The sequence below is a fragment of the Sinocyclocheilus grahami genome, unplaced genomic scaffold (assembly GCF_001515645.1).
Source record: "Sinocyclocheilus grahami isolate Dianchi unplaced genomic scaffold, SAMN03320097.WGS_v1.1 scaffold279.1, whole genome shotgun sequence".
Taxonomy (NCBI): domain Eukaryota; kingdom Metazoa; phylum Chordata; class Actinopteri; order Cypriniformes; family Cyprinidae; genus Sinocyclocheilus; species Sinocyclocheilus grahami.
In genome coordinates this window covers 973,910-1,001,070 of record NW_015505458.1, presented here as the reverse complement: position 1 = coordinate 1,001,070, position 27,161 = coordinate 973,910, and the positions used below count along the sequence as shown (strand labels likewise).

At 36.6% G+C, this 27,161-nt stretch overlaps 2 protein-coding genes and 1 pseudogene across 2 annotated transcripts in view; 1 reads left to right on the top strand and 2 right to left on the bottom strand.

Moving 5' to 3' along the window:
* Positions 1-6,343: 6,343 nt before the first annotated feature.
* LOC107600171 (26S proteasome non-ATPase regulatory subunit 10-like) lies at positions 6,344-10,782 on the bottom strand (annotated as a pseudogene).
* A 980-nt stretch (positions 10,783-11,762) lies between these two features.
* Positions 11,763-13,008, top strand: LOC107600148 (NTF2-related export protein 2-like). The gene is made up of 5 exons (XM_016291950.1): positions 11,763-11,922; positions 12,027-12,093; positions 12,184-12,270; positions 12,348-12,492; positions 12,573-13,008. The coding sequence occupies exons 2-5, from the start codon at positions 12,079-12,081 to the stop codon at positions 12,755-12,757; spliced, it is 432 nt and encodes a 143-aa protein (XP_016147436.1). The 5' UTR covers positions 11,763-11,922; positions 12,027-12,078; the 3' UTR covers positions 12,758-13,008.
* Positions 13,009-13,211: 203 nt separating this feature from the next.
* LOC107600170 (long-chain-fatty-acid--CoA ligase 4-like) overlaps positions 13,212-27,161 on the bottom strand; it is a 15,240-nt gene continuing 1,290 nt past the window's right edge. Inside the window, exons 2-10 of the mRNA XM_016291995.1 lie at positions 24,791-25,294; positions 22,495-22,672; positions 22,205-22,314; positions 20,100-20,238; positions 19,769-19,919; positions 17,408-17,628; positions 17,190-17,304; positions 16,912-17,069; positions 13,212-14,691 (exon numbers count right to left, since the gene is read on the bottom strand). Coding sequence (XP_016147481.1) covers positions 14,534-14,691; positions 16,912-17,069; positions 17,190-17,304; positions 17,408-17,628; positions 19,769-19,919; positions 20,100-20,238; positions 22,205-22,314; positions 22,495-22,672; positions 24,791-25,129 — 1,569 coding nt within the window. The 5' untranslated portion in view covers positions 25,130-25,294 and the 3' untranslated portion in view covers positions 13,212-14,533. The remainder of the gene's footprint in view (positions 14,692-16,911; positions 17,070-17,189; positions 17,305-17,407; positions 17,629-19,768; positions 19,920-20,099; positions 20,239-22,204; positions 22,315-22,494; positions 22,673-24,790; positions 25,295-27,161) is intronic.

Genomic DNA, 27,161 nt, shown 5'->3' with positions numbered 1-27,161 from the left:
TATCATACAAACAGAGTATTTTTCATGAAAGGTTGAAAGCATATCAAACATAATCACACATTTCCAGCTGAGTAGAATTATGTTTTTATTCAGATGGCACCATTGCCCTGTGCTTGGCCGATTTTAAGTTTAATTCCATTCCTGATTAATCATCAATGCAATGAAAAGTACTTTTTTGTAATTAAAGAAACAATGTGCATGTAATTCAGACATTTTTGTAGTGTTGTCAAAAGATCCAGTAGTACTTCGGTACCAAGTCAGTACTGAGATTTTCCTAATGTAACGATACCAGCCATTCTGCAGGACCGGTGGTACAGAGTATCGGGTCAATCCGGTTTTTCAAAGGCTATGTACTGCTCGAAACTCCACATTTTTTATTCAACGCTCACAGTAGGGTTCTCGTGAATCCATCCATTATACTTAACACAATGTAAATAAGAAATTCATTGTGCAGTGTAGACATCTTCATTGATTGTAACTGGAGTTTTACTGGTGCCAACTACTGAATATTGGTACTGTGACAACACTAGTTTAGTATTGTAAGAGTATTAAATTGTGAATTCAATATTGTGAAATGTTCCATTAATTATTACACCCTTAATAATTTGGTCGGGAAAAGTATGGGATTTTGAAAATGTGTAGGAACTCTGCATGCATTATGTACTTTCTACAAGGCACTATTTGCACATTCACTAAAATCAGAAATGAGTACATGTAGGCTGGTGACACAAGACCACATTTTTGTCATAGCCATTCACATTTCACTTTTACGGTATGCATATACTGTTTCAGTTACGTAACTAGAAACTTGCACGCAGCAACATTTCCACATTCAAAAGCGTATACATTTTATTTGAAAGCATTAGTGGAACCTGAAACCTAACTAATGGAAGGGCCTTCATGCATATTCATATGTGGCACATATGTTCTATCATGTGTTTATCTCAGTTCTATTAAAACTAATAGAACTGAGATAAAACTCTATAATGTGAATCGAGATCATGTGGCAAAGGCAGAGGTTTTTTTGCCGAGGCTTGGACTAGTGATAAGACGTGTGTGATTTTTCCTTTGGCCAAACCAACAAAAACGCATGAACTGTGCAGTATAGGACAGATAAAATTAAATACACGGAAAGCATGTAACCCTGAGGATATACCTCCATGGCTTCTCAAGAATCACGCAGAAGACCTGGCACCAGTCATAGCACATCTGATCAATACCTCATATCAAGTGGGTATTCTATCAACTGCATGGAAAGAAGCTAATATATGCCCAGTCCCAAAGGTTGCGAATGCAAAATCTGACAGGAGACCAATTTCCTTATTATTATTTATTATTTCCTTCTTGCATTGGTAAAATGCAAGAGAGGTTTGTGTTGAAGAAACGTATGCCAACAGTTCTGAAAGAATGCAAGCTATCTGCCTAAACACAGCACGATGAATGCTCTGGTTAAGAATATACACACATGGCTAAGGGAGACTCTCAACAACCAATGGTATTCTATCAACTGCATGGAAAGAAGCTAATATATGCCCAGTCCCAAAGGTTCTGACAGGAGACCAATTTCCTTATTATTATTATTTATTATTTCCTTCTTGCATTGGTAAAATGCAAGAGAGGTTTGTGTTGAAGAAACGTATGCCAACAGTTCTGAAAGAATGCAAGCTATCTGCCTAAACACAGCACGATGAATGCTCTGGTTAAGAATATACACACATGGCTAAGGGAGACTCTCAACAACCAACTAGGGTCCGTGTGTTATTGGAAGACATGTCAAAAGCATTTGATCGAGTCGAACATGCAAGGCTTTTTCAGCATTTAACAACACTTAACCTCTGTTCACAGTTGTTGGCTTGGTTGTTTAGCTACACAACAGGAAGACGACAAAGGGTGGTTGTAAACGGTAGAGCATGGAAAGTTGTGGCATCAGGGGTTCCCCAAGGTGGAGTTGTGTCACAATATCTGTTTTTACTTCATATGTCAACCTGTGAAGTCATTTTTGGTGATACATTGGACACAGTTTATGCAGATGATATTGGTATATCACGAGCTGTAAAGTTAAAAGACATAAAAACAGACAAAAAGATGGAAATGGAGGCACTTGCTTTGGAAACTTGGCCGCAAAATAACAACATGCTCTTAAATGGAAACAAATCTGTCGAAATAAGGATATGTTTTGCAAAAATAATCAATACAACCACCACCACTCATACTGGGAGGTCAGGAGGTTCCTGTGGTATTACAGTCAAAATACCTAGGCTATCATCTTGACAATCAATTAAATGGAAATTATCACATTGACAAGTGTGTAAAAAAGGCTTCTCAACATCTTCACTTTTTGACAGTTTTTGCAAAACATGGAGCTTCTGCTGATGATTTAGTCAGTATGTATTGCTCCTTGATCAGACCCTGTCTGGAGTATGCAAATGTGCTGTTAGTTGGTTGCACAAAAAAGCAAGCAGCTTTGCTGGAAAGCATGCAAAAGAGAGCACAACGAATCACTGAGAGATTTTCTAACACATCAATACATCTACCTGATTTACAAGGTCGGAGAGAGCAAGTCACCATCAAATTAATACAAGAGATGGCCCAGAGTGATCATCCTCTACATGTTCTTTTCCACCAACCAGGGGCGAAAAAAAACTGGTTGGCCTTTTAGGAAGCAAAGCAATTTGACATTATTCAAAGCAAGGACAAAACGTTATGCTAGTTCTACCATTCCTTTTGGCATTGTTCAATGAATGTGGATAGGGTCCTTTTTGCAGTTGCACTTGTATGTTTCAAAACTTTTTGTTTATGTGCGTGTGTGAATGGATGTATGGACAGACGTATATGTATATATGTCAAAATATCATTTATTATTTTTTGGAGTAGTATTATTGAATATGTTTTGAAAATTTAGTTTTTATATTTCTTGGGTATTTTTGTATTTTATGTTTTTTCTTGCAATTTTATCTTTTAATGTACTTTCTGCTATAATTCAATCTCAGTATTGCTAAGCAGAAAAGTAAATACACTTCAAACTTCCAAACTGACTGAACCAGTTCGGAGTAAGAGAAAAACTGTGATATTTTGAGATACCATTAGAAACTAGGAATGGTCATATGTGGGAGTGGAATTCATACAGGTGGAATCCATGAGAACGGAAGTGTTAGATCCTCACGATTAATCAATCACTTGCATAGGCTGTGTGTGTAAGGCTGGCCACGGGGAGTCGGGGACTTGGGGCAAAAATGCCACTAAAATGGACAAAAATGCCCCTGCACAGACAAATTTAATTTATTACGTCTGTTGCTAACAAAGTGAATATGAATAGACAGTGTCCATTGCGGCATTAAATTAAGATCTGCTCATGTTGCACCGTATTTCATTTGAGGCCTTTTTACAGCATTGCGCATTTTAACCAATCACACACAATTCTGTTGAGCTTAGGAATGCAATGGCCAATCAGAGGCGTTCAGATGAGTCATCGCTGAAACTCATCAGTTTTGTTGAGTGCGCGCGCGTTCTGGACTCTTGCGAATTCTCTCATCATAAACAACAAAGCGCAGATGTACGTAAAATTTAAGTAAGAGATTCATTTCAAAGTGTATACAGCTTCAGTGATTTATAAAGATAGTTTTGTTTTTTTGAGAGTGCTTAAACTCGCGATAGATCAAAGTTAGTGATAATGTCACTTTCTATATATCATTTATTCGCTGTTTGAATAACCCTGGAAAGGAAACGTTATATAATTATCAATTTCTAACGTTTTTATTAAATTGTAATCACATTAAATACAAATTCAGTACCATTAAACATTTTTTAGCCTACATGACACCCATGTCTGGTTCTTGCCTAAAAAGAGGTTTATGATGTTTAAAGGGGTCATATGATGCGATTTCAATTTTTCCTTTCTCTTTGAAGTGTTAGAAGATCTTGGTGCATAAAGAAGATCTGTAAAGTTGCAAAGACTAAAGTCTCAAATCCAAAGAGATATTCTTTATAAAAGTTAAGAGTCTACCACGCCTACCTAAAACGGCTCGTTCTAACACGCCCCCACATGTCTACGTCACGATGTGGGAAGATTTGCATAATGCTGCCCAAATGTTCACGCAAAGAAAGAAGGCGTAACTTTTATTCTTGCTGTAGTATTGTTGTTGCTGCCCCAATGTCATGAAGACGCTGTGTGTTTTGTTGTGAAAGCAAAACTACTTTGTTTGGTCTTCCAAAAGAGGATGATATCTGCTTCGTCATGCCTAGAGCTGATCCGTGCTGGTCGCTGAGGAAATACATCAACTTCGCGCTGTGGATCGCCGGATCGGCTTTCACCGTGGACGAAGCAGAGTCCAGCCCGGGTTCGTCACGTCTGGTTGCCGCAAGCCCACCGGATGCTCCTTCGTCGAATCCGCTCACTCAAGGCTGCCGTGTGTGACGCTGTGTGCGAAACTACTTTGTTTGGTATTCCAAAAGAGGACACGACTAGAAATCATTGGTTAAGTTGTATTTACAACACTGTTCCAGAACAGTTAAACCAAAATATTCAGATGTGTGCAGCACATTTAATGGAGGACTGTTTCTTGATCCTGGTAGAGTAGACTACAATGCCGGCTGTTCTGACTGTAAGTATGTTTTTTATATATAAAGAATTTGCCACTGATGATTCAAACGTGAGTTTTGGGAAGTGTAGAGTAGCGCTTGTTGTTTGTCATTTCTCCAATCACAAATGCAGACAGAGTTTTATGTTTACACGGCGCGATGCAACGCGTAAAAGGACAGTATAAGTCATTATAATCCGTAATTATGTCCCCACTGGATGCAACGAATGCCTCGTTAATAATGGGTTTTAATGTTTTTGTCTCGTCGGTCCGGCCGGGACACGGCATCACATGGTAGGGGCGTAACATTTCCGTCACACACTTGAGGTATTCGGCCAATCACAACGCACTGGATAGCTGGCAAATCACAGCACACCTCGCTTTTCAGACCGATGAGTTTTGTAAAAATCAACGTGTTTCAAAAAGGAGGGGCATAGAGGAGAAACAATAATGTACAGAATGTGAAAAATTATGTGTTTTTCTTTTACCTTAAACCACATAAACACATTTCATTACACCAAATAATGTTCTTTTTAGCAACATCATATGACCCCTTTAATACATTTGCCTGCTTTTTAGCCTTACCCTGGAGCTGGTTTACCCTCTGCCTATGATCACTTGTGTTCCTTATTTGTGAGTTTCTTAACCAAGTGTCTTTTATATGAATAAATATAATCTAAATGGTTGAGAATGTCGAGACTGGTTGATACAGGATTTGGAGCTAGAATGTAGGGTTGTAACCACCATTCAATTTCAATGGAGGCGTACCACTGCCTAAAACGTAAGAACGGCGCGCGATGGGTTTTTTATGTTCCCTGTTCGATATCGTCACGGGGAATTGGGGTGAACAGTGGATTATAGTCTGGGGAAGTTCTCTTCACCACTACCCTATTTTACATGGTGCAACTTTTGCTGACAAGCTGGCAGCTGAAACTGGCATTGTAGGAAATGCATTCATAGGATTTTAATTTTTTTTTTAAATGAGTTCAGTTAGCAGTTCCTTTGTTACTAACCTAAAACCATAACAGTAAGAGGAAGTCTGCTTAAATACATATCCAATATTTCTTTGAAAAGAAAAAGAAAGGCCAGAAGCTTGAGTATATTGAATATGAAAAAGTGAAAACTACTAGCGGAATGACAGAATAAATGTACAGCATTTAATTGTATAATATACACTACAGTTCAAAAGTTAGTCGCCATTTATTTTTAAAAGCCCCTTATGCTCACTAAGGCTGCTATGTGATCAAAAATACAAAGAGAAACATTGTGAAATATTATTACATTTTAAAATGACTTATGACTTAGTTTTCTATTTGAATATATTGTAAAACATTTTTTAATTCTTGTGATGCAAAGCTGAATTTTCAGCATCATTACTCCAGTCTTCAGTGTCACATGATCCTTAAGAAATCATTCGAATTTGCTGCTCAAGAAACAATTGTGCTGATTAATAATTTTGTGGAAACCACAAAACATTTTCAGATTCTTGATTTTTGCACAGAGATGCAAACCTAGAAATTACATTTTAAGTGATTAACCAATAACAAAATCAGCTTTAGGTTTAAAAGAAATAAAGCATCCTTTGCTGAAGTAATAATAACCAGAATGTTATCTGTAAATCTAAAACTCATGTACTCAATAAAATGCACGAAATGTGACCAACATATCAAGTCGTGAGCTTTTAAACTGCCAAAAAGTGAACGTTGACCACAACATCATTCTTCTTTTCAGCAAACATCTGTAAAAACTTCCACCATAAAGCAGTTCCTTTACTGTGTTTCTTTCAAATACTCATAAACAAGTATTCATCCTACTTGAACAGCAGCTTGATTAACAGCTCTAAGTGCATTGCTCCATTTCTGCTCGGGGTCCATCAACCCTCTACGATCCGTTTCAACACAGATCCCAGGCCACCTTTAGCCACTTGTAGAGGAGTCATCTTTTCCTTGTTCTCAATGTAGATGCTGGCACCATGTTCCACAAGGAGTTTTGCAGCCTCCGTTCGCTCCTCGTCACATGCAAGATGACTGGCAAAAACAATAAGAAGCTCATGCAGAACTGCTCTGAGGAAGCATTTATATATAATTATGAGCCAGTACAGAACAGTAACACTGCTACACAGTAGTTCTACTCACAGTGGAGTGTTTCCCTCTGAGTCTTGAATGTTGGTAGAAGCACTCTCTTTCAAAAGAAGCTGAATGAGTCGGTAGTTGCCCTTGGCAGATGCTCTGTGTAGAGGTGTGGATTCCAGTTTGTCCATCGCATTAGGATCTGCACCGTTTTCCAGCAAAATCTGGGCTATCTGTTGAAAAAAAAAAAAAGATAGAAAAACAATGCATTCTAATTATTTTATTTAAAAATATTTCTTATTCAATATGATTGCAAAAATTTTATATTAATATAAAAATAAATGTTCACAATTTTCAGAAAGATTTAATGTATTTTTTTTTTAACTATGAGAGCTGGCAATATATTAATAAAAAAACGAATATAAAAAGTTCCACATTTTCTGGTTAAAAATCTGGTTAAAAAAGAGCTGGCAAAATATTAATAGAAAAAAATGAACAAGAAAATATTCATATATCATATCATGATTTTTAGAAAGATGTAATGTAATCATTGAATATAACTTTTTTTTTTAATGTGTTGGCAATATATTATTATAAAACAAATAGGAAAATATTCATATAAATAGGTTTACAACTTTCAGGAAAAAATATGAAACGAACTACCAGAAAAAAAAAATTCACTTTCATCAAAACTTAGGAGCGTTCACACGTGGGAGTGGAATTAATGAGAATGGAAATCTCATGATCCAATACCCAAGTTCCTCATTTGAGAGTTTCTGAATGAAAAAAAAAAAAGCTGGCAATATACAGTGGGTGAAATAATTATTTGATCCCCAGCTGATTTTGCAAGTTTGCCCACTGTTAGAAAACACTCTCTGTCTTGAGATTTGTTCTAGATGTTTTTACCCCTCCTTTTCTTTTTTCCTCTCTCTCACTCTCCCTCCCTGTACTGCTCTGTTGTTTTCTCTCTCAGTCCTCCTCCATCTGATTTGTTCTCTCTCTCTCTCTTGTATGATGTTTTAATATCTCTTACTCATATTCGAGGTACGCATGCGCACATCTATGCATTAGCTTTTCTTGGTTCAAATGCCCAAATAAGGACATGAATGCTAGGACTATAACGTGAAAGGGGTTCGTGATGAACTATGAAGCGAGTTCAGCATCCTTCGCCAAAGTCTATTCCTAATATGTCCATGTTTTTCTGTACATGTGGCCTATGTATTCATTGTTTATTTTAAACAAAAGCAGGCAACTGTTAGAAAACACTCTCCGTCTTGAGATTTGTTCTAGATGTTTTTACCCCTCCTTTTCTTTTTTCCTCTCTCTCACTCGCCCTCCCTGTATCAAGGCGGCAAAGAGATATCGAGGGACCAATTGTTATTTTTATTAACACCCACTTACAAAGAAATATTTTTTTATGGTAGGTTTATTTTAACAGAGAGGGAGAATAAAAAAAAAACAAGCACATTACATAAAAGGTTATAAATTGATTAGCATTTGATTGAGTGAAATAAGAATTTGCTCCCGAACAACCAGCAAGAATTCTGGCTCCCACAGATTGGTTATGTGCCCATGTGGAACACAGATTAGTCCTGTCACTTTAAGAAGTTACTCCTAATGTCAGCTTGTTAGGTGTATAAGACACCGGTCCACACAATCTGTATCTTCTACTCCAACCTCTCCCACGACCATGGGCAAGAACAAAGAGCTGTCGAAGATTGTAGATCTGCACAAGGCTGGAATGGGCTACAAGACCATCAGCAAGAGGCTTGGTGAGAGGGGGACAACTGCTGGTGCAATTATTCAGAAATGGAAGAAACACAAATTAACCATCAATCACCCACAGTCTGGAGCTCCATGCAAGATCTCACCTCATGGGGTAAGGATGAGGATGAGAGAGGTGAGGGATCAGCCCAGAGCTACACAGGAGGAGCTTGTTAATGAACTCAAGGCAGTTGGGCTAAAATAGCCCATACATACATACTGAATGCTGCATGAAAAAAATTTGCAAGGGAAAATAAATGAATAAATAAATCAACTCTTGGATTCCAAGTGATCAAGGGCTTAGGGCGTTCCCATTCAGCCCATTGCAAGGGTTCCGCAACATAAGCAATGACGTATATCAGAGTAAACAAGACGGAGGGAAGTTAGCGAGTGAAGGGCTTAAAAAAAAAGAACTGAAACACAGCCTTTTAGAGAGGATCTGTGAAAAGGAGTAAACCAAAAACCCTCCTGAGATGTGTGCACACCTGGTGACCAACTACAAGAAACGTCTTACCTCTGAGCTTGCCAACAAGGGTTTCTCCACCAAAGTACCAAATCATGTTTTGCTTGGCATTCAAATACTTATTTCACTCACTGAAATGCAAATCAATGTATAACCTTATTATAAGGTGTTTTATGGTTGATATTCCGTCTCTATCCGTTAAAATTAACCTACCATAAAAACGATAGACCCTTAATTTCTTTGTATGTGGGCAAACTTACAAAAACAGCAGGGGATCAAATAATTATTTTCCTGCACTGCATTAATGGAGCTGCAACAAATTATTATTTTGATAATTAATTAATCAAAAATTATTAGAATGATTAATTGACTAATCATCATTATTTCACTGATTAATCAGTAGGCTTTGATTGATTATTCAGCTTTTGTAATTCTTTAAAATATTGAGATATACATATTCTACACATTCATATACATGTTTTTTTATGTTTAATACTGTGAAGCTGCTTGCTTTAAAGCAGGGGTGCCCAAACTCGGTCCTGGAGGGCCGGTGTCCTGCACTTTAAAGGAATCTATTGCATATAGCAGGGGTGGCAAACGTCGGTCCTGGAGAGCCGCAGCCCTGCAGAGTTTTGCTTCAACCCTAATCAAACACACCTGAACAAGCTAATCAAGGTCTGAACGGTTACTAGGAAGCTACAGGCAGGTAAGTTTTCATTAGGATTTGAGCTGAACTCTGCAGGGCTGCGGCTCTCCAGGACTGGAGTTTGCCACCCCTGGCATATAGTGTTCACTAAAGAAAGGTGACATGAGTCACATGACTTTACTGGAGTGCAGTTATATCAAACTTATTTTTACCACTAACCGTATTAGTTGAAAAATAATAATAACTCAAGTCAACAATAAAAAAAAAGAAAATATATATATATATATTTTTTATTGTTGACTTGAGTTATTATATATATATTCTTTATGTTGAATAGTTATTTGATCTCATATGACCTAAAATAAGGACCTGCAATAACACAGTCTGAACAGTGTTGACTAATCGTTTCAGCCCTGTATATTAACATAAGAATAAAAAAAATTATATATATATATATATAATGTTTTATTATTTTCAGAAAAAAACGTTCATGTACAAATTTAATATAACTCTGATTTAAAAAAAAAAAAAAGGCTGGCAAACGCTGAAGTTACCTCCTATCGGTTTTTCGATGCTGCGTAGTGCAGTGGGGTACAACCATTCTGGTTGACAGCGTTCAACTGAGCTCCTTTGGATATTAAAGGGGTCATATGATGCTTTTTTAAAGATCATTATTTTGTGTATTTGGTGTAACAGAATATGCCGAGAGGAGTCCAACATGCCTGGAATGACATAAAAGAGTAAAGAACTCCACCAAGAGGTTATGCAGTGAATGACAACGTGTCAATAGTGCTACTATCTGGACATGTGACCACAAAAACCCTGATGTCATGTATGAACTGCACCTTTAAATGAATTAGAGATCAGTAATAACACCGAGAGGAAAGTTTCTTTTGAAATACAATAACATGAATTGATGCAGCGTAGGGCTTCTGGCCTGAAGCATGACACAATGCTAACTCACATCATCTTTGAGATCCACTTCAGCTCCAAGATCCAACAGAAACTGCACGATTTCCACACGTCCAGCTGAACAAGCCCAGTGCAGAGCAGTCCTGCATCAAACTTCTGAATCAATGCAGACTTCAGTATAGCATCATGCTGAAACTGTGTATGTGCACCTACACTGCCCACATACCTGATCTGTTCTCGTCGCTTGTGAGCTGTCAGACAACACGCATCTCTCCAGTTCTTCAAACTTCCCAGTATAAGCCCAATTACAGACTTCTACATTCGATACTCTCATACCTCTTATACCTCCATCTTTAGGGAACGCCAGTATTACGATTCAATCTAAATGGCCCCGCCCCAAACAGACAAGCTGCAATTTCATTGGATAAAACAACTTACTTTTAGAATGGAACCTGATTAAAAGAAATATACAATAACTAACAAACGTATCTTTGAAAGTTTGTGAACTTTACAATATATTTATTTGATTTGATATATACGTATGTATGTATATCTTGTATTTTTGTTTTGAAGTTTTATACTTCCCTCCCCCTGGCAATTTTGTTTGTTTGTTGTAATTCGTCCTTGTATCTTTTTCTTTTCTTATTTTAATGTTGTTTTATTGTGTGTTATTGTTCCTTGAATTAAAAAATAAAATAAAATAAAAATAAAAACTAACAAACCTATCTAAAATGGTCATAATAAAGCTGACTGAGCCATTCATTTGGCTAATTTGTAGGTTATATCATATCCGTATGATTTCATTTAAACCCAGTGTAGCCGCACATCCTTTATATTTAGAAACTTTATATTCTATAAATTCTTTATTTTTTTTAAAAAATGATTTTTTAAATATATATATATATATATATATATATATATATATACCCTCAAATTACTTGACATTTATCTTGGCTTTGTGTTACGTTTTGGTGTATAATACAAAGAATGAGTATAGAAAACATTTTCACAGGCGTATTACTGTTTTGAAAAAAAACCTACTATTTTGGCTTCAAAAATGATCGTAAGATAGATGTTCAAACATTTTTTATTAATTAATCGTATTATAATCTACAAATTGACATACGCATATGTAAACTTGCTAACAGAAAATATAACTCTATTGTTAAGCTGAGGAAAATCAGAACAGTGGACTGAATTAAAACAACAACAATACGATATCTAATATTTGTGCGTTTGAAGTATGTGTTTTAATTAGTTTTGTACTTTGCTTTGCCTTTTGTCATCTTTGTATTTGATTTCTTCCTGTAGTTGGGAACTTGATAACGGTGTAGGTTTCCGGCGGAACAATAATCGTGAACACACATCTCAGCACATTTTTCTCAATGTAGAATTATATAACGTTATATATAAGAGTAAGAGAGCATAATTCTGATATTGTTTTACACGCAATATCATCCTTTTCAATGTGGGCATAAACTACGATTACAGGTTATTTTCTTACATACTGTAATTTTACGCTGCGCAGCTTTTTTCATCTGGTGCGTAACCTTACCTATATTTGAAATCGCTCTGGTTATTTGATGTTTTAATAGTAGTTTGGCTATCAAACTGTCACAACGACTGCACATCACAAACAGTGACTTCATGGCTTCAACGGTGGTGAGTGTTCATTGATGCCAACATGCATCTAAATACTTCTGCAAATCTGTTCCATAACTGTGCTCATCAATTGTGTTCGGTACTGATCAGGACTTCAGGACTCTGGTTGATCAGTCATGCAGATACTCGGACGAATTCGTCAATATCTATTATGACTGTATGGACAAGAGAAGAAGGGTATGCTCAATGGTGATCTGTGATGCTCATTAACATATGCATTGAACGAGTTGATGATAATGACTCAGTGTTTTCAGAATTTGACGAGGCTGTATCTGGACAAAGCTACTCTAGTGTGGAATGGAAATGCAGTCACAGGTCATGATGCTCTCGGCGAGTTCTTCGAGTCTCTTCCTTCCAGTGAATTTCAAGTGCAATCTCTTGACTGCCAGCCTGTGCACGGTATGCAGCAACCTGCTCATCAGATTTTAATTAGTAATATATTTTCCTATTGTCTTATCAAATACCATTGTTCTTTTCAGAACAAGCAACTCAAGGCCAAATGACTTTGGTGGTGGTTACAGCTGGCTCAGTGAAATTTGATGGAAACAAGCAGAGATACTTCAACCAGAATTTCTTATTAACTGCTCAAGCCTCTCCTAACAGCGACCAGCCCGTATGGAAGATTGCAAGCGACTGCTTTCGCTTTCAAGACTGGGCAAACTGAATTGCAGCTTCAGATCTTTTGTATAGCTTTTTTTCATTTTTGTAAACTCGTTGCAATTTAATATGATCTGTAAATAAAACCCATTGACAATTAAACTGTTTCTACTATGGAGTACCACACAATTGGAGTAGAAAACGATTTTAATTGTCCTCGGCGAATATAACATGCAGTGAACCACAATAAATAAGCATCATAGAACATTCTACAAGCGAATTCACAATTTATCAATGCAAACATTTGACTGCTGTATAGTCTATCAGGGGTGCCCAAACTCAGTCCTGGGGGGCCGGAGGTGTCCTGCAGAGTTTAGCGCCAACTTGCCTCAACACACCTGCTGGTAAGTTTCTTGTATGCCTACAAGAGCTTGATTAGCTGGCTCAGGTGTGTTTGATTGGGGTTGGAGCTAAACTCTGCAGGACACCGGCCCTCCAGGACCCAGTTTGGGCACCCCTGGTCTAGCTTGAGGTGACTTGAACCCTGATGGTTGTGTGTGGGGAAAAAAAACAACTGATGAATTTGTTGGCTTAATGGCTATTCGTTTAACAATGGCTAAAAATCCCTGACAAAAAGAATAGTGCAACTGACAAAATAATTCTAAATAAAACACTTTCTAGAATGAGACATTCGGTAACCCAAGAGCTAACAAATTACAGTGCCTGTACAGATCACACTTCCTTTAAAAAAAGAAAAGAAAACAAATATATTAAACAAGGATTCAAATGAACCTCAAAATTCATATTCTTGGGTTTGTTCCTTTTCAGCTTTATACATTAAGTATTGAGGACTGGTTTAATGACATATTACCAAATATATTAAAAGCCTGCAGAAGTGGAATCTGCGACAGACAAGCGAGCTTGTGACAATCAAGACACTGTTAACAGTAAAATGATTGGTTTGAAAAAAATCTGACGTGAAAAGATGATACAGATGTAATACAAACTTTACCTCCGGCTTGAGAGGGAAAAACTATTCCTTAAAAATGTTTTCCCTTCATTTAAATTCAGTCTAACAAACAGGTCAAATGAGCAATAAACTACTTGCCAGTCATCTCAACCTGTCCTGAGTCAATCCATGAGCACTAGTAAATGCATCAATTAGTATTCAAAACATTACATACATTTTCATAACCAAAACAAAAAGAAATCTCAAGTACCGTATATATAAAAAAAAAAACATGGTTTGTAACCATTATGAAGACTCTAACTCTTAGTGCGCTGCATGAATGAAGCACAGGAATCAAATTCTAATTTGCAGCCAATAGGGAATCAACGTTTAAAATAGTGACCAATCAGAAGGCACAGAAACATCACTACACATTACTTGCGTCTACAAGGAGGCGGAGTTCCTCAGTTAGCGGTTTGTGGTTTCCAAATTCTATTAAACCAAACAAGTGAACATTTTTACAAACAATAGAATTTCACACGTTCGAAAAAAAAGAAAGCGCAAGGTGATGGCAGTATATCGCTGTTGTATGGATGAAATCCTTTTCACAAGAGACTAGTGAATGCTTTAATGCTGGATAAGATAAATATCGTCCTTTACTCAACAGGTCTAATTGTAAACTATGTCACAGCAGAGAGACTACAGAGCTCTGAATGAAAAGCTCAGGAATAAAAATACACAGACCAACGGCTTATCAACACTGTTCGTCTTTGAAAATGTGCATGCACCACTAACTGGTGACAGTTGTGGCAAAAGGTGTTTAACATTTATTGATATACAGCAATGTTGTACGGCAAGGAGCTGATGAAGACGTCTTTGGCTGTGATAGAGGTCCTACTTGTGGCCATACATTCTTTCGATGTCGTTGAGATAGTGGTTCTTCAGTTCTTTCCTCTTCAGTTTGAATGCGTCCGTCACCAGGCCCGTTTCAGGGGTCCAAGGCTCCGGGCTCAGATGGACCATAACTGGGATCTCAAAGCGCTGGAGTTTAACTACAATGATGGAAAGACCATTAGAAGACATGCTCTGGGTCCACTACATTTTATACAACTCCACTATTCAAAAGTTTTTAAAAGTCTCTTATGCGCACCAATGCTGCATGTATTTGATCAAAAATACAGTAAAACTGAAATATTACAATGTAAAAAGAACTGTTTTCTATTTGAATATATTATGTAACAATTCTGTAATGCACAGCTGAATTTTCAGCATCATTACTCCAGTCTACAGTGTCACATGATCCTTCAGAGATCATTCTAATATGCTGATTTGCTGCTAATGAAACATTTATTTTTAACAATGTTGAAAACGGTTGTGCTGCTTCATATTTTTATTATAAAAAAATATAGATTTTATTTCAGCTAATAATTCTAATTTTCATTTAGTTTAAATTAGTGTACTAAAATAACGAATACATGAATACAATTCAAAATGGAAAATGGAACTGCTTAATAAAACAGAAATAAATAATTAAAAATAAAAACTAATATAATATTAATAAAAACTAAAGTGATACTATAATCTTAATGATACTAAAAATAACACTGTTTGTAACATTATAAATGTCTTTACTGTTACTTTTGATCATTTTAATGGTCCTTACTGAATAAAAAATATATATATCTTTCTGAATTCAACTTTTATATGGTAGTGTATGCTGAAGTTACGTGAAGTCAGTGTCAAGTGTGCACAAAGTCTGATGGACTAAACAAACAACAAAAAAAAATGTTTTATATATATATATATATATACACAGTGGGGAAAAAAAGTATGGGGGTCTTAATACTTTCCGTACCCACTGTATGTATATATATATATATATATATATATATATATATATTATATCTGCAAGCTTTTTATTTGTATCATGGTCTCTAAATATATATTTTTTAATAATATAAAAATAAAATGGATAACAGAAATAATAATCTTGTACATGTTTTTCTTGCCAAAAATTCTAATTAAGCAGGCCTTCAGGGGTCTTGTCTTAATTAGAATTTCTTGTTACGGTGTCCACATTTTGTGTCCGCACTTTTACACCACATACCTCGCTGTAGGGGTGTGCGATATTGACAAAAAAATCATCTCTATTTTTTCTGGGATTTTATCACGATAATTCGACGATATTTTGCTGAGTGTGTTATTGTGCTGGTATCTTAAGGACTGCCATGGACAGCTGACTCCTAGAGTTTTTGATATTCTTCATATTCTGTGTGGTGGTCAGTTCACACTGATAGAAATGTATCTTTTCCAATAAGTTTAAACTGATTTTTACATTTTATGGGCATGTTTACCTTTATTAAGCACCATTTTTTTCTAAAAGTGTCCATTATCTTTTGAGTCAAATTCAACTAAATTCATCTTTGCAATGCAGAGGAAACACAGAAACTGCATCTGAAGTGGCATTTGATGTATTTACACACTGTTTAATGCAGGACATGAATGCATTTAACCTGCAATTACAAATGGACAAATAATGTTTTGATATAGTATTTATTTATTTATATATTAAACATAAAATATATTTATTTATATATTAAACATAAAACATTGAATACTGATATCTGAAATAATATAAATAATAAAAAGATACTTTAAATGTGAAATTAAAACCGCCAGCACGTGGCAGCAAGTCACTGTTAATAAGCGAGTCATTGCGATTGAACCGAATCATTTAAACGGTTGATTCATTCAGGAACGAAACTCCGTCATGTTGCTCAGGGACTCAAAACAGTGCTGTGGCTGTGTTTGGAATTCTTTTTTGTTGTCAAAATACCGCATAAACAGGAAATATGGTGTCTAAAATGTAAGTCTCTTACTTAACTTCTTGTTTATTGAACTGTTGTAATAAAAAAAAAAAATCAATCACATTTGTAATCGTTTAATCGTATAATCTTGTGAGATTTTGATTAACTATATGAAGTGGTATAAATATATACATTTTCTGCCCCTATGTCTTGAATTTGTGATCTTTTGTGATCATTCTAAACGTATGTTAATAGACTGAATCATGCAGTGAAAGAACGCACTCTAAATGCACACGCGCACTTAGTCTAGACTTCACGTAATATATGCGTGCGCTCTGTAGGGGTGTTTTGAATGTTTTTTGCAAAATACTCGATAATGTCAAAACGCACATTGTTAAAACAACAGATGATATATAATCGCACACCCCTACCTCGCTGCTATAAATACTGTTAGGTTATACTCACTTGAAGTTGCGACTTCTTTAATTTCTCTCAGAACTTCCCTTTCCATAACTGGGTGGTTGCAAATCTCTTCCCATGTGCCCTCAATGCCCTTCTGATTGGCAAGAGCTGTCAGGTTCTTTTGATTAGGAACAATGAAGCTGATAACGTAGTTCTGGTCACTGGTGGGCAGAGAGAGAGAAAAGAGGTCTGTATACAGTACGTCTGCTTTTCTAAAGAGAGGACCCTTTGCTAGGGTCAGTAACATCCCATATGTGTCAGACAAAGCCGAGCATACGAACCTGTTTGCGTAAGCGCAGATGTTGTCAATGAGAGAGCAGTTCTTCAGAGCTGACTCAACTTTGCCTAAAGAGACATACTCCCCAGCTTGAAGTTTCACAAGGTCCTTCTTGCGATCTAGTCATTACATACAATAGATGTGAATAATACAGATTGATAACAAATATATGATTTTAACTAAAACAAGAAGACATCATCATGATGCTGAATCTAAACATACCGACAATCTGAAGACAGCCGTCAGGGTGCATCTCTCCTATATCACCAGTGCAGAACCACCGCTGGCCGTTCTCATCCGCAAAGAAGTCCTCATTATTACAGCCTTCACTCCGGGAGTAGCCCATGGTCACATTAGGACCGCCGATGAGGATCTCACCACGTGGATGAGGGTTGTCATGCTTCGTATAGCCACCTGATGTATAAGAATCATGACAGCTGTAACTGTTTGAATTTTTTCAGGTTAAAGGGGTCATATGATGCGATTTCCAGTTTTCCTTTCTCTTTGCGAGTGTTACAAGCTGTTCGGGAATAGATAAGATCCCTAAAGTTGCGTCTCAAACCCAAAGAAATATTCTTTATAAAAGTTAACTCGTCCACACCTTCCTAAAACACCTCGTTTAAACACACCCACATGTCTACGTCACGATCTGGGAAGATTTGCATAACACCACCCAAATGTTCACGCAAAGAAAGAAGGTGTAACTTTGATTCTCGCTGTAGTTTTGTTGCCGCTGCCATATCGTGGAGACGCTGTGTGTTTCATTGTGAAAGCGAAACTACTTTGTTTGGCCTTCCAAAAGAGGACACAACTAGAAATCAGTGTTCCAGAACAGTTCAACCCAAATATTCAGATGTGTGCAATGCATTTTACGGAGGACGAGGACTGTTTCATGGAAGAGTAGCCTACAATGCCAGTGTTCCGGTGAATTCAGTTCCCCTGTTTCCCCTTCGGCGCGCATGCTGACCACAGTCTATGATGCTGACAAATAATGCTGACTCACAGCCTGTAAGTACGTTTTCATATTTAAAGGATTTGCCACTGATGATTCAAACGCGAGTTTTGAGCAGTGTAGAGTAGCGCTTGTTGTTTGTTGTTTCTCCGATCACAAATGCAGACATGGTTTTATGTTTATGCGGCGCGATGCAACGCAAAGTTCCGCCAAAAACAACATTTCTTACTCAACCTCATCTCGTTTCAAATGTGTATGTAGATATTTTTCTTCCATAGAAGACAAAAGCATTTTTAAAGTATTATTGTGCAGCACTTAACTTCATAGAAACATTCTTACCAGGAGTGTAATTTTTTTATTTTTTTTTATATACTATTATAGTGTTTATTAATATTTTAAATTAGCGGTTACTTGTATATTTTCATATATAATTTTTTTATTTGAGTAATTTTATGTGCTTTTTTCTTTTTATTATTATTATTTTAATATTCTATTTAGCTTTTGTTCAGTTTTAGTAATGTTATTACTTCAGCTTGAACATTTTGTTTCAGTTAGTGGCCAAGGCAACATTTCTAAATTTTCATTTAAAGGGGTCATATGATGCGATTTCAAGTTTTCCTTTCTCTTTGGAGTGTTACAAGTTGATTGTGCATAGATAAGATCCCTGAAGTTGCAAAGACTAAAGTCTCAAAACCAAAGAGATACTCTTTATCAAAGTTAAGACTCTGCCACGCCCCCCTAAAACGGCTCGTTCTAACACACCCCCACATATCTACCTCACTATGTGGAAATATTTGCGTAATGCCCAAATGTGCACGCAAAGAAAGAAGGTGTGGTTTCAGTAAGTAGTTAGTGTTGAAGCAGCATGTCAGGGAGACGCTGTGTGTTTCTAGGCGAAAGCAAAAGCACTTTATTTGGCCTTCCGAAAGTAGATGCATTTAGGAATCTTTAAGATTACTTACAACAGAACAGCAATGCATTTTATGGATGGAACAACATGAGGGTGAGTAATTAATGACAGAATTTTCATTTTTGTGTGAACTATCCCTAAGTTTTTTTATTTTTAATAAATTAGCAAAGATGTTAAAAATCTGTCTTTTGCTTTACCATTATGATATATGGAGTGCAGATTGATGTGGGAAAAAAAGTAATTTAAAGCAGTTTAACATAAGGCAGCAACATAAAACATGAAAAAAAATTTGCAAGGCACTGTTTGTGTGTGTGCGTGTATATATATATATACAGTGGGTACGGAAAGTATTCAGACCCCCTTAAATTTTTCACTCTTTGTTATATTGCAGCCAACATCTTAAATATATAATATATTTCTCCATTGTTTTTAATTTGATTATATAATTAGCAATGCTTTATGGGATTGTAGTTCTTTCTCATTAAAGTTGTAAATACACAGTCTTGTCTCTTTGTCTGTTTTTGAAACAGTTTTGCTTCAAATTATAGTATAAAAAGTGTATAATATTGTGTTTCACCTCATAGCTAGTTGGTTTGGTTTTGGCTTATAACACTAAGATATTTTTTAAATCTGTATGGTTAAAGAAAATAAATGGGAAATCTAAAATAAAATACTTTTGGAACCAAGTCTACTGTGGCACCCTATTGATATTTATACACACCCCAATCCAGGTATCCTCTCGCACTGGCCTGCCATGCCCCCGATCAGGTTACTGTGAATGATCATCACCCCTTTAGGTCTACCGGTGGAGCCGCTGGTGTACATAATAACAGCGAGGTCTGATGGGACGGGCTTCACTATGGGTCTGCTCACTGCAACACAAAGCGCACATTGTTTTCTCCTCTGGTGATAGACATGAATCTATTACAGTGCAAATCTCTATTCAGATCAATATTGTATGGGTGAACTGTGGGCAAACTACAGGCAATCACTGAAAAGGTTAGTTAGCATATAAATAAAATGTCAACCGTAAAGTTGGTGCCCTTTCTTACGGTTTTCTGGCTTGGCTCCCAGCTCTTGCACAGAGTGCATGCTGTGGATCTGGATGCCCTGTGGATATCCTGCTGTGCTGATGCTCTTCCTGTCCACATAGATGATCTGCCTCAGACTGGGGATTTGTGGAAGAACATTCTGTAGGGAAATAAAAATGGTTATGGAAACAGAATATTTAAAGAAAAATATAAACATTTCAAGCGGCAGGGCAAGTAAACCCAGGTGGCACCAGACGTCAAGTTAAACTTTGGTTTGAAAATCTGATTGGCATCAAAACCCAACATTATATGGACGTTTAATTTTGGTTACTTAATACGATGACTTAAAACCAACAAAATATCAACATCTAATGATGTTATATATTTAAGCTGCATGGAAGTTAACATTATGACATTTAGCAGGCATTGGTTTTTGGTTACCATCCTGGCTAAATGTCTGTGTTTGGTGTCAATATGTTGAATTTTGGTTACTTAAAGGTGCCATAGAATGCATTGATACAATATTTTAAATTGTTCTCTGATATCTACATAGAAGCTATGTGGCTTAGGTAAGGGCAAAAAAATCTCCAGAAACGGTTTTACATGTCCATTTACAACCCTAAGATTTGTCCCTAGAATGAAATGGACTGTTTTTACCTTATTTGGAAGGGTCATGAATAATAATGTTGAGCTCTGCTCTGATTGGCTGTTTCACAGTGCAGCTCATTTCATTAGCTCACACAGCATGAAGGAAACAGGGAAAATATATATTTCAATACTCTCTCTCACAGTTATATCGTTGGGTAATTCTACTGTATATAAAATGCGGGCATCAGGGAGCCGCTATTAATATATTCGAATGCACGATTGCGTTTTACTTTCACTTTCAAGATTTGCGATCGCACGTGATCGGTGTAAACTACAGCGGCAGTACTTACCACACATTTCACAAGATCAGGTGCTTGTCAGTGGTGCTCAGGATCTGTAAATCATTCGCCATCATCCTCAGTCATCTCTCCTTACTCTGTTTATGTGGTAAGTTAAATCTTATGTACCGTAATGTAACAGGCTACCGCTAGCAAGCAGCTAATCATGTACCTTTAGTGGCTCGCGTTATTTTATTAGAACGCGCGTTATTTGTTTTCCATGCCTTTCTGAATACAGACACCAACCCATCCCTGCACTTCACATGCCCTGCACAGCCTGGAACATAACATTTATTTCCATGATCTGCCATTTTCGCTATTATCCTCGCTTGTTTCTTCACAATACCTGCAGAACTTCTGATGATTCGGCTGTGCAGGTTCGGCTGGCGGCTGGCATAGAACATGGGCGGGTATATGCAAATGTTGGGGGCGTAACTATTAGTGATCCCGACTGTAACGTCACAGTTGGTGTTATGTTCTGATTCGCCTATTTTTCAGTGGTCTTTTGCATGCAGGAGATTTACATAAGAAGGAGGAAACAATGGTGTTTGAGGCTCACGGTATGTCATTTCCATGTACAGAACTGTTATTATTAAACCATGCCAAGGTAAATACAGTTTTCCATTCTATGGCACCTTTAATACTATGCCTTAAAACCAACAAAATATCAACATCAGCTTTCGTCACTATTCTCGTCAAGTTGACATTGGCAATAGAACAGGTCATGACATTGAATTTTGGTCACTTGACACAAGGGCATGTATTTAACCAAATATCAATGTCTTATGATATTGGTGGCCCACTGGAAAAATTTTAACTACAGTACAGGGCCTGACTTGCTGTTACTGTAAAACACTTTTCTTATAGAAGTTATTCACTGAGACAAACATGACTGAATATAAAGAAATTGCGATTCAGTGAGTCAGATGTTAATTTGGTAACTGTTCAAACTGATTCAATGAGTTCATTCAGTGACTTGGAATTTGTTTGTTAGTTATATGGACTACACTGGTTTTATGAGTTCAGTTACCAAAGAGAAAGGAACTGAAATACGTGCTAAGTTGGCACTGATTCATGGTACCCTGTTATTTTAACCCATTCAATTCAAATCAGCTCTAGTAATATATTGTTTTGCTGTGAATCTGTAGTGATAGTAGTACAGGAAACACTGAAACGGTTACGTCGCTGTCTTTAGCTCACCTTCAGTTTGGTTTCCAGCAGTTCCACGCTGGTGACCAGGTGTGTAGCTCCACACTCATTCAATCCGAAAGCCACTGCCTCTTCTCCTAGAGTTGCATAAAAGGTGACCACTACAAAAACCACATGAAACACAGATTAACAAGAGAAGATCAAGACAAACACAATACATTCACAGTACATCTATGCGTCATCACATTAAAGCATGAAGGGATAAAACCTATGACTCACTTGAAATCATTTTTCCTTAGGGAAAAAAAGAGAAAGTGAGAGTAAAAATAATGTTTCCTTACATGGGAAATTGCGTCTGAAGCAGGCCTGAGCCGTGATCATCCACTCTGCCCGTGTTTCACAGAAAATCGCAATGGTGCTTTTTGGCTGTTGGCCTAGTGCTGCCAGTCCGCTCCCAAACTGACTGACCTGAGTGTCCATCTCCTCATAGGACAACCATTTATAATCGCCCAGAATTAACTGCCAAGACAAAGCCATAAAACACCTTTATATTAAAATATATATATATATATATATATTTGTTTTTCCTCTCTCAACAAATGGTAATTTTGGCAGTGTTCACATTGCATTTGAATGTGACGCAAATGTTGGATGACAGTGTGAACAGCAAAATGAATACTGAATGTGACATTTTCAATTCATCTATTTTTGCAATCCCCAATTATATATGTGGAATTCAGATATGTCAGATGTTTTACGATGTGACTTCACCTTCGGGTAGGAATTTGTGTGATTTGTATGTCAATTTAACCCGATTTCTAGAATTGATTTACTCTTGTTGTGAACCATAAATACAAGCTATGTTAAAGCTGCAGTCCGTAACTTTTTTTTGGTTAAAAATGATCCAAAATCAATATTTGAGCAAGTACATAACCAGCCAGTGTTCAAAACTATCGCCTTACTTTAGCCAGATTCACAACGGTTATCTTATAATAATGTTTTCTCATTTAAATGGTACGGATAGGTTTTCGCAGGAAATTAGATCATGGCACTGCGTCATTACGACACATCTGTAAACATAAAGAAGTTGTCCTGGCTACCAGGCTATCACATGTGAGGATGCTGCATCATTTATAGCCTTTTCTAACAGCAGCTGGAATAATTAAATGTCAAAAAATCATTTTGATGGCGGATTGTAATCCAGAAAGGATTATATGAAACCCATGTGTTCCAGTTTTAAATGTGCTTCTGATTACAGATAGCCTGGGATTACACAAGATTTGTATTTGAAAGAAAACCAGTTCGAAGAACCAGTTGCTTTTTGGGTTAAAATAATTTCTTGGTATGAAATTCTAATGGTATGACAATTAGAGATTAGACTGTACAGAAATTGAAATCTACACACACACTATACTTGTAGTCATGCAATGCTGATGTTGTTGACATTAATAATCTGAGAATAAAGTTTAACAATAATAATAATTTGCACGGTTTGATGCGATATGAGCTAATCGATCGTTGGATTAAATCACCATATAACGTGATTTATTGTAATGCTTTTTTCCTCAGTTGGTCAGAACAAACGTGGCAGACTTGTTACTAACTTGTTCAGATGACAAGGTACGGTGAAAATTCTTATTTGGGTCATATATTCCAAGACGTAGGCTAGAATCTGTCATTAAGTATAGGATTCACACCGGTGTGGTGACTGACTGCCACACATACTCCTCAAAACATTAGATTAATCTGCGCTGGAGCCGTGCCAGAGTACAACCCACGCAAGCTAGATAATTCCGCACACAGCTGCAATTCCAGGTTTTAAAACAGAGATGGCGACAAAGAGGCAAAACTTACGGACTGCAGCTTTAAAATGTAAATTAGTTTTTAATATTAAAATGTAATTTTAAATTTCACAATAATAAACTGTGATATATAAATATTTATATACTAACGTTTATAATTGTACGAATATCTATAAATATAATGTTTACATATAAAGGAAAATTCACTACATTTTAAACGTTTTGCGGTCAGTAAAATTAATTTAGAAAGAAATGACTATATTCAGCATGCATTAAATTTATCAAACATCACAGTAAAGAGTTTCACATTAATTTTTACATTATTCCAAAATCATTCCATTTCAAATAAGTTTTAAAAAAAGTTTCTTAAGCAGCAAATCAGCATATTAGAATGATTTCTGAAGGATCATGTGACACTGAAGACTGGAGTAATGATGCTAAAAAAAATTCAGCTTTGAATCACAGGAATAAAATTTATTTTAAAATATATGAAATAGAAAATAGTTTTCACTATTTTACTGTATTTTTTATTAAAGAAATGCTGCTTTGGTGAGCATAAGAGACTTCTTTTAAGAAGAAAAAAATCTTACAACCCCAAACAGTAGTGTACATGTTTAAATAAAATTTGTTTAAGATGCTATTATTATCATAATTTATGCACACAGGCCAGTTTAGGAGAGTCGCTTGTTTAGACCAGCATCTGATATGAGCTAAATTAAAAAGGTCATGTGAACAACCTCACTAAATAAATTGGATTAGAGCAGAAAATTACAATTAGGCACTTTGGCTTGCATTGTGAGCATAGCCGTACAGAATATGTCAGAGGAGGATGTACCTTTTTAAAGACCTTCCCACTCGGCTGAGTCTCATTTTCTTTGCTCAGAACTTCTCTGGTTCCCAGGCAGTCCGCTTTACCGAAACGCTCCACCGCATAGTCAAACAGCTTATCAAGTGTGTCTTTTCCAGCATAGTCCTCCGTGACCAGGGAGTCGAAGCGATCCACGGAACGATACGGCCCTTCAGCCTGACCGGTGGTTGACCTGGATTTGACTCTCTTTGCCAGGGATTTCTTTTTCTGAACTCCAGTCATGAAGTACCATGGTAGAAAGCTCAAGAGGGAGTAGAGCCATACTACTGCATGTACTGGGAACAAGAGAATGGTACTCGGGTCCATGTTCAGACGCACATCTGCTGAGAAGCTGAAGGGGACTGAAAGATGAAGGGATCAGGCCAAGCCTGAGATAAAGCGAGTTTGTTGCCCTGTGTCCAACTAAGGATCCCAGATCAAAGTTCAGAAAGATTAGGGAAGTGTCCGATGTGTAGCTCTAAAATGTGCAATCTGATGAGAATGACAGTAAGAAATAAAGGAAATATATGTTATTCAAGTGTACTCAACTGAAACACAGCCCTACGAGACATTTCTATGAGAAAATAGAGTTTGAGGCTTCAAGCGGAACAGTTTGTATTCATTCAGCTGCTTTAATGAGACAAGCGAGGCTTATTAGAGGATGCGGTTACATTCGCCACACAAAAGACACATTCCTGGCCAGTGAATAGCGTCTCTCTGTTTCTCATTTAATGACTAGTATGAAGTCACAAAAATCCTGCAGAAGCTGCCCAAGCCTAAAGACAAGGTGGACTGACGAACGTCATGACATTAAAGCACAAGGTTACCAGACATCTATTAATGTTTGTACAGATGAAACCTGATACACTTGTTTTATCTAGTGTTCCAGTTGCTGGTACAGTGCGGCAGAAATGCCAGGGCCATGGGTTAGATTTCAAGGACAAACCCAAAATAATTAAAACAAATCTGTTTCATTGAGTTGAGCAGAAACACTTTATCGCCGTCATTAGCCACGTAAGTGAACTCTGGCTTAAGATAACTTCATCTCAGAAGTCAGGAAGATAAGCTCATCCCTTGATCACATGACTGGTGTCAGATTAAGGAAGTATATGGAACATATATGGAACAGAAACCTTAACACTACTGTTACTTACAACCTGTACACAAAGACCTAGAAAATTTACATAGGTTTGCATCATCCTGTTACAGTGTTGCCAAGCTGGGAATTGTCTATGAAATTAGATCCCTCAAAGCACAAGTCCTTACTGACGGTGAAGCCAAGTGTGACCAGCTGCAGGGGCCTGTTGCATAAGTATGAGCTAATGGCAAAAGGTTAATGTGAGGCATACTCCACTGACTCAGCAAGACATTCAATAACAGCAGATAACCAAAGCTCTCTTACTAGGGCAGTTAGTAAGCGCTTTCGTGTTTGTTTAGACTGACAACATTTTGGTTCAGAGATCAAGTTGTGATCAGTCCTGGTGAAATGGCGTGTGATGTTGACACAATCCACAGCCTGATATACAGTTCACTGCTTGGGCAAAACAAATATCTGCTATTCTAATATAAGAAAGACCACCTACTGGTCAACCAGTATGCATTTTTTATTTTATTTTTTGTGGCCAGTCCTGATAAATGATAAGTGGTCGATATTTCAATTCTGAACTTTTTGTCTAAATAAAAATACTAACAACAACAATTTTTTTAAATGTTAGAAGTTAATGTAGACATCACAGTTATACTGTTTCAAGGAGAAGCATATGGTCTATTAATTTTGCAATTTGCTAAATGTTACATTTAAAAATGTTATTAAATTATAAGTAAGAAAGACCACCAACTTTACTGGGCAATGCTGATAACAATATAATGTATATTAGGAATGCACCAATATTAACAATCTGGCAGATAACGATAAGCCATATTTATTTTTATGTTATGGCAAATAACCAATAAGCTATTGATATTCAAACTCAGAACTTTTTTTTGTCTTAACTAAATCAACTAAAGTTTAAATACTATAAATGAATTTAGACATCATTCACTATTATAAAATATATATATATATATATATATATATATATATATATGGATATTCATTGGCTAAAGATTTACATTTAACAGTGTTATTAAAATAAATACCATTGCTATAATTTAACGTTCACCAAAATGTAAAACCAGGGAAAAAAACAAAAAAAAGTTAACTACAATTAAATATCCGATAAATGAAAAAATGAAAATTTGATGTTTATCTGCGTACCCCCAGGGCATCCAAGATGTAGGTGATTTTGTTTCTTCAGTAGAACACAAATTATGATTTTTAACTCCAACTGTTGCAGTCTATCTTTAATGCATGGCAATG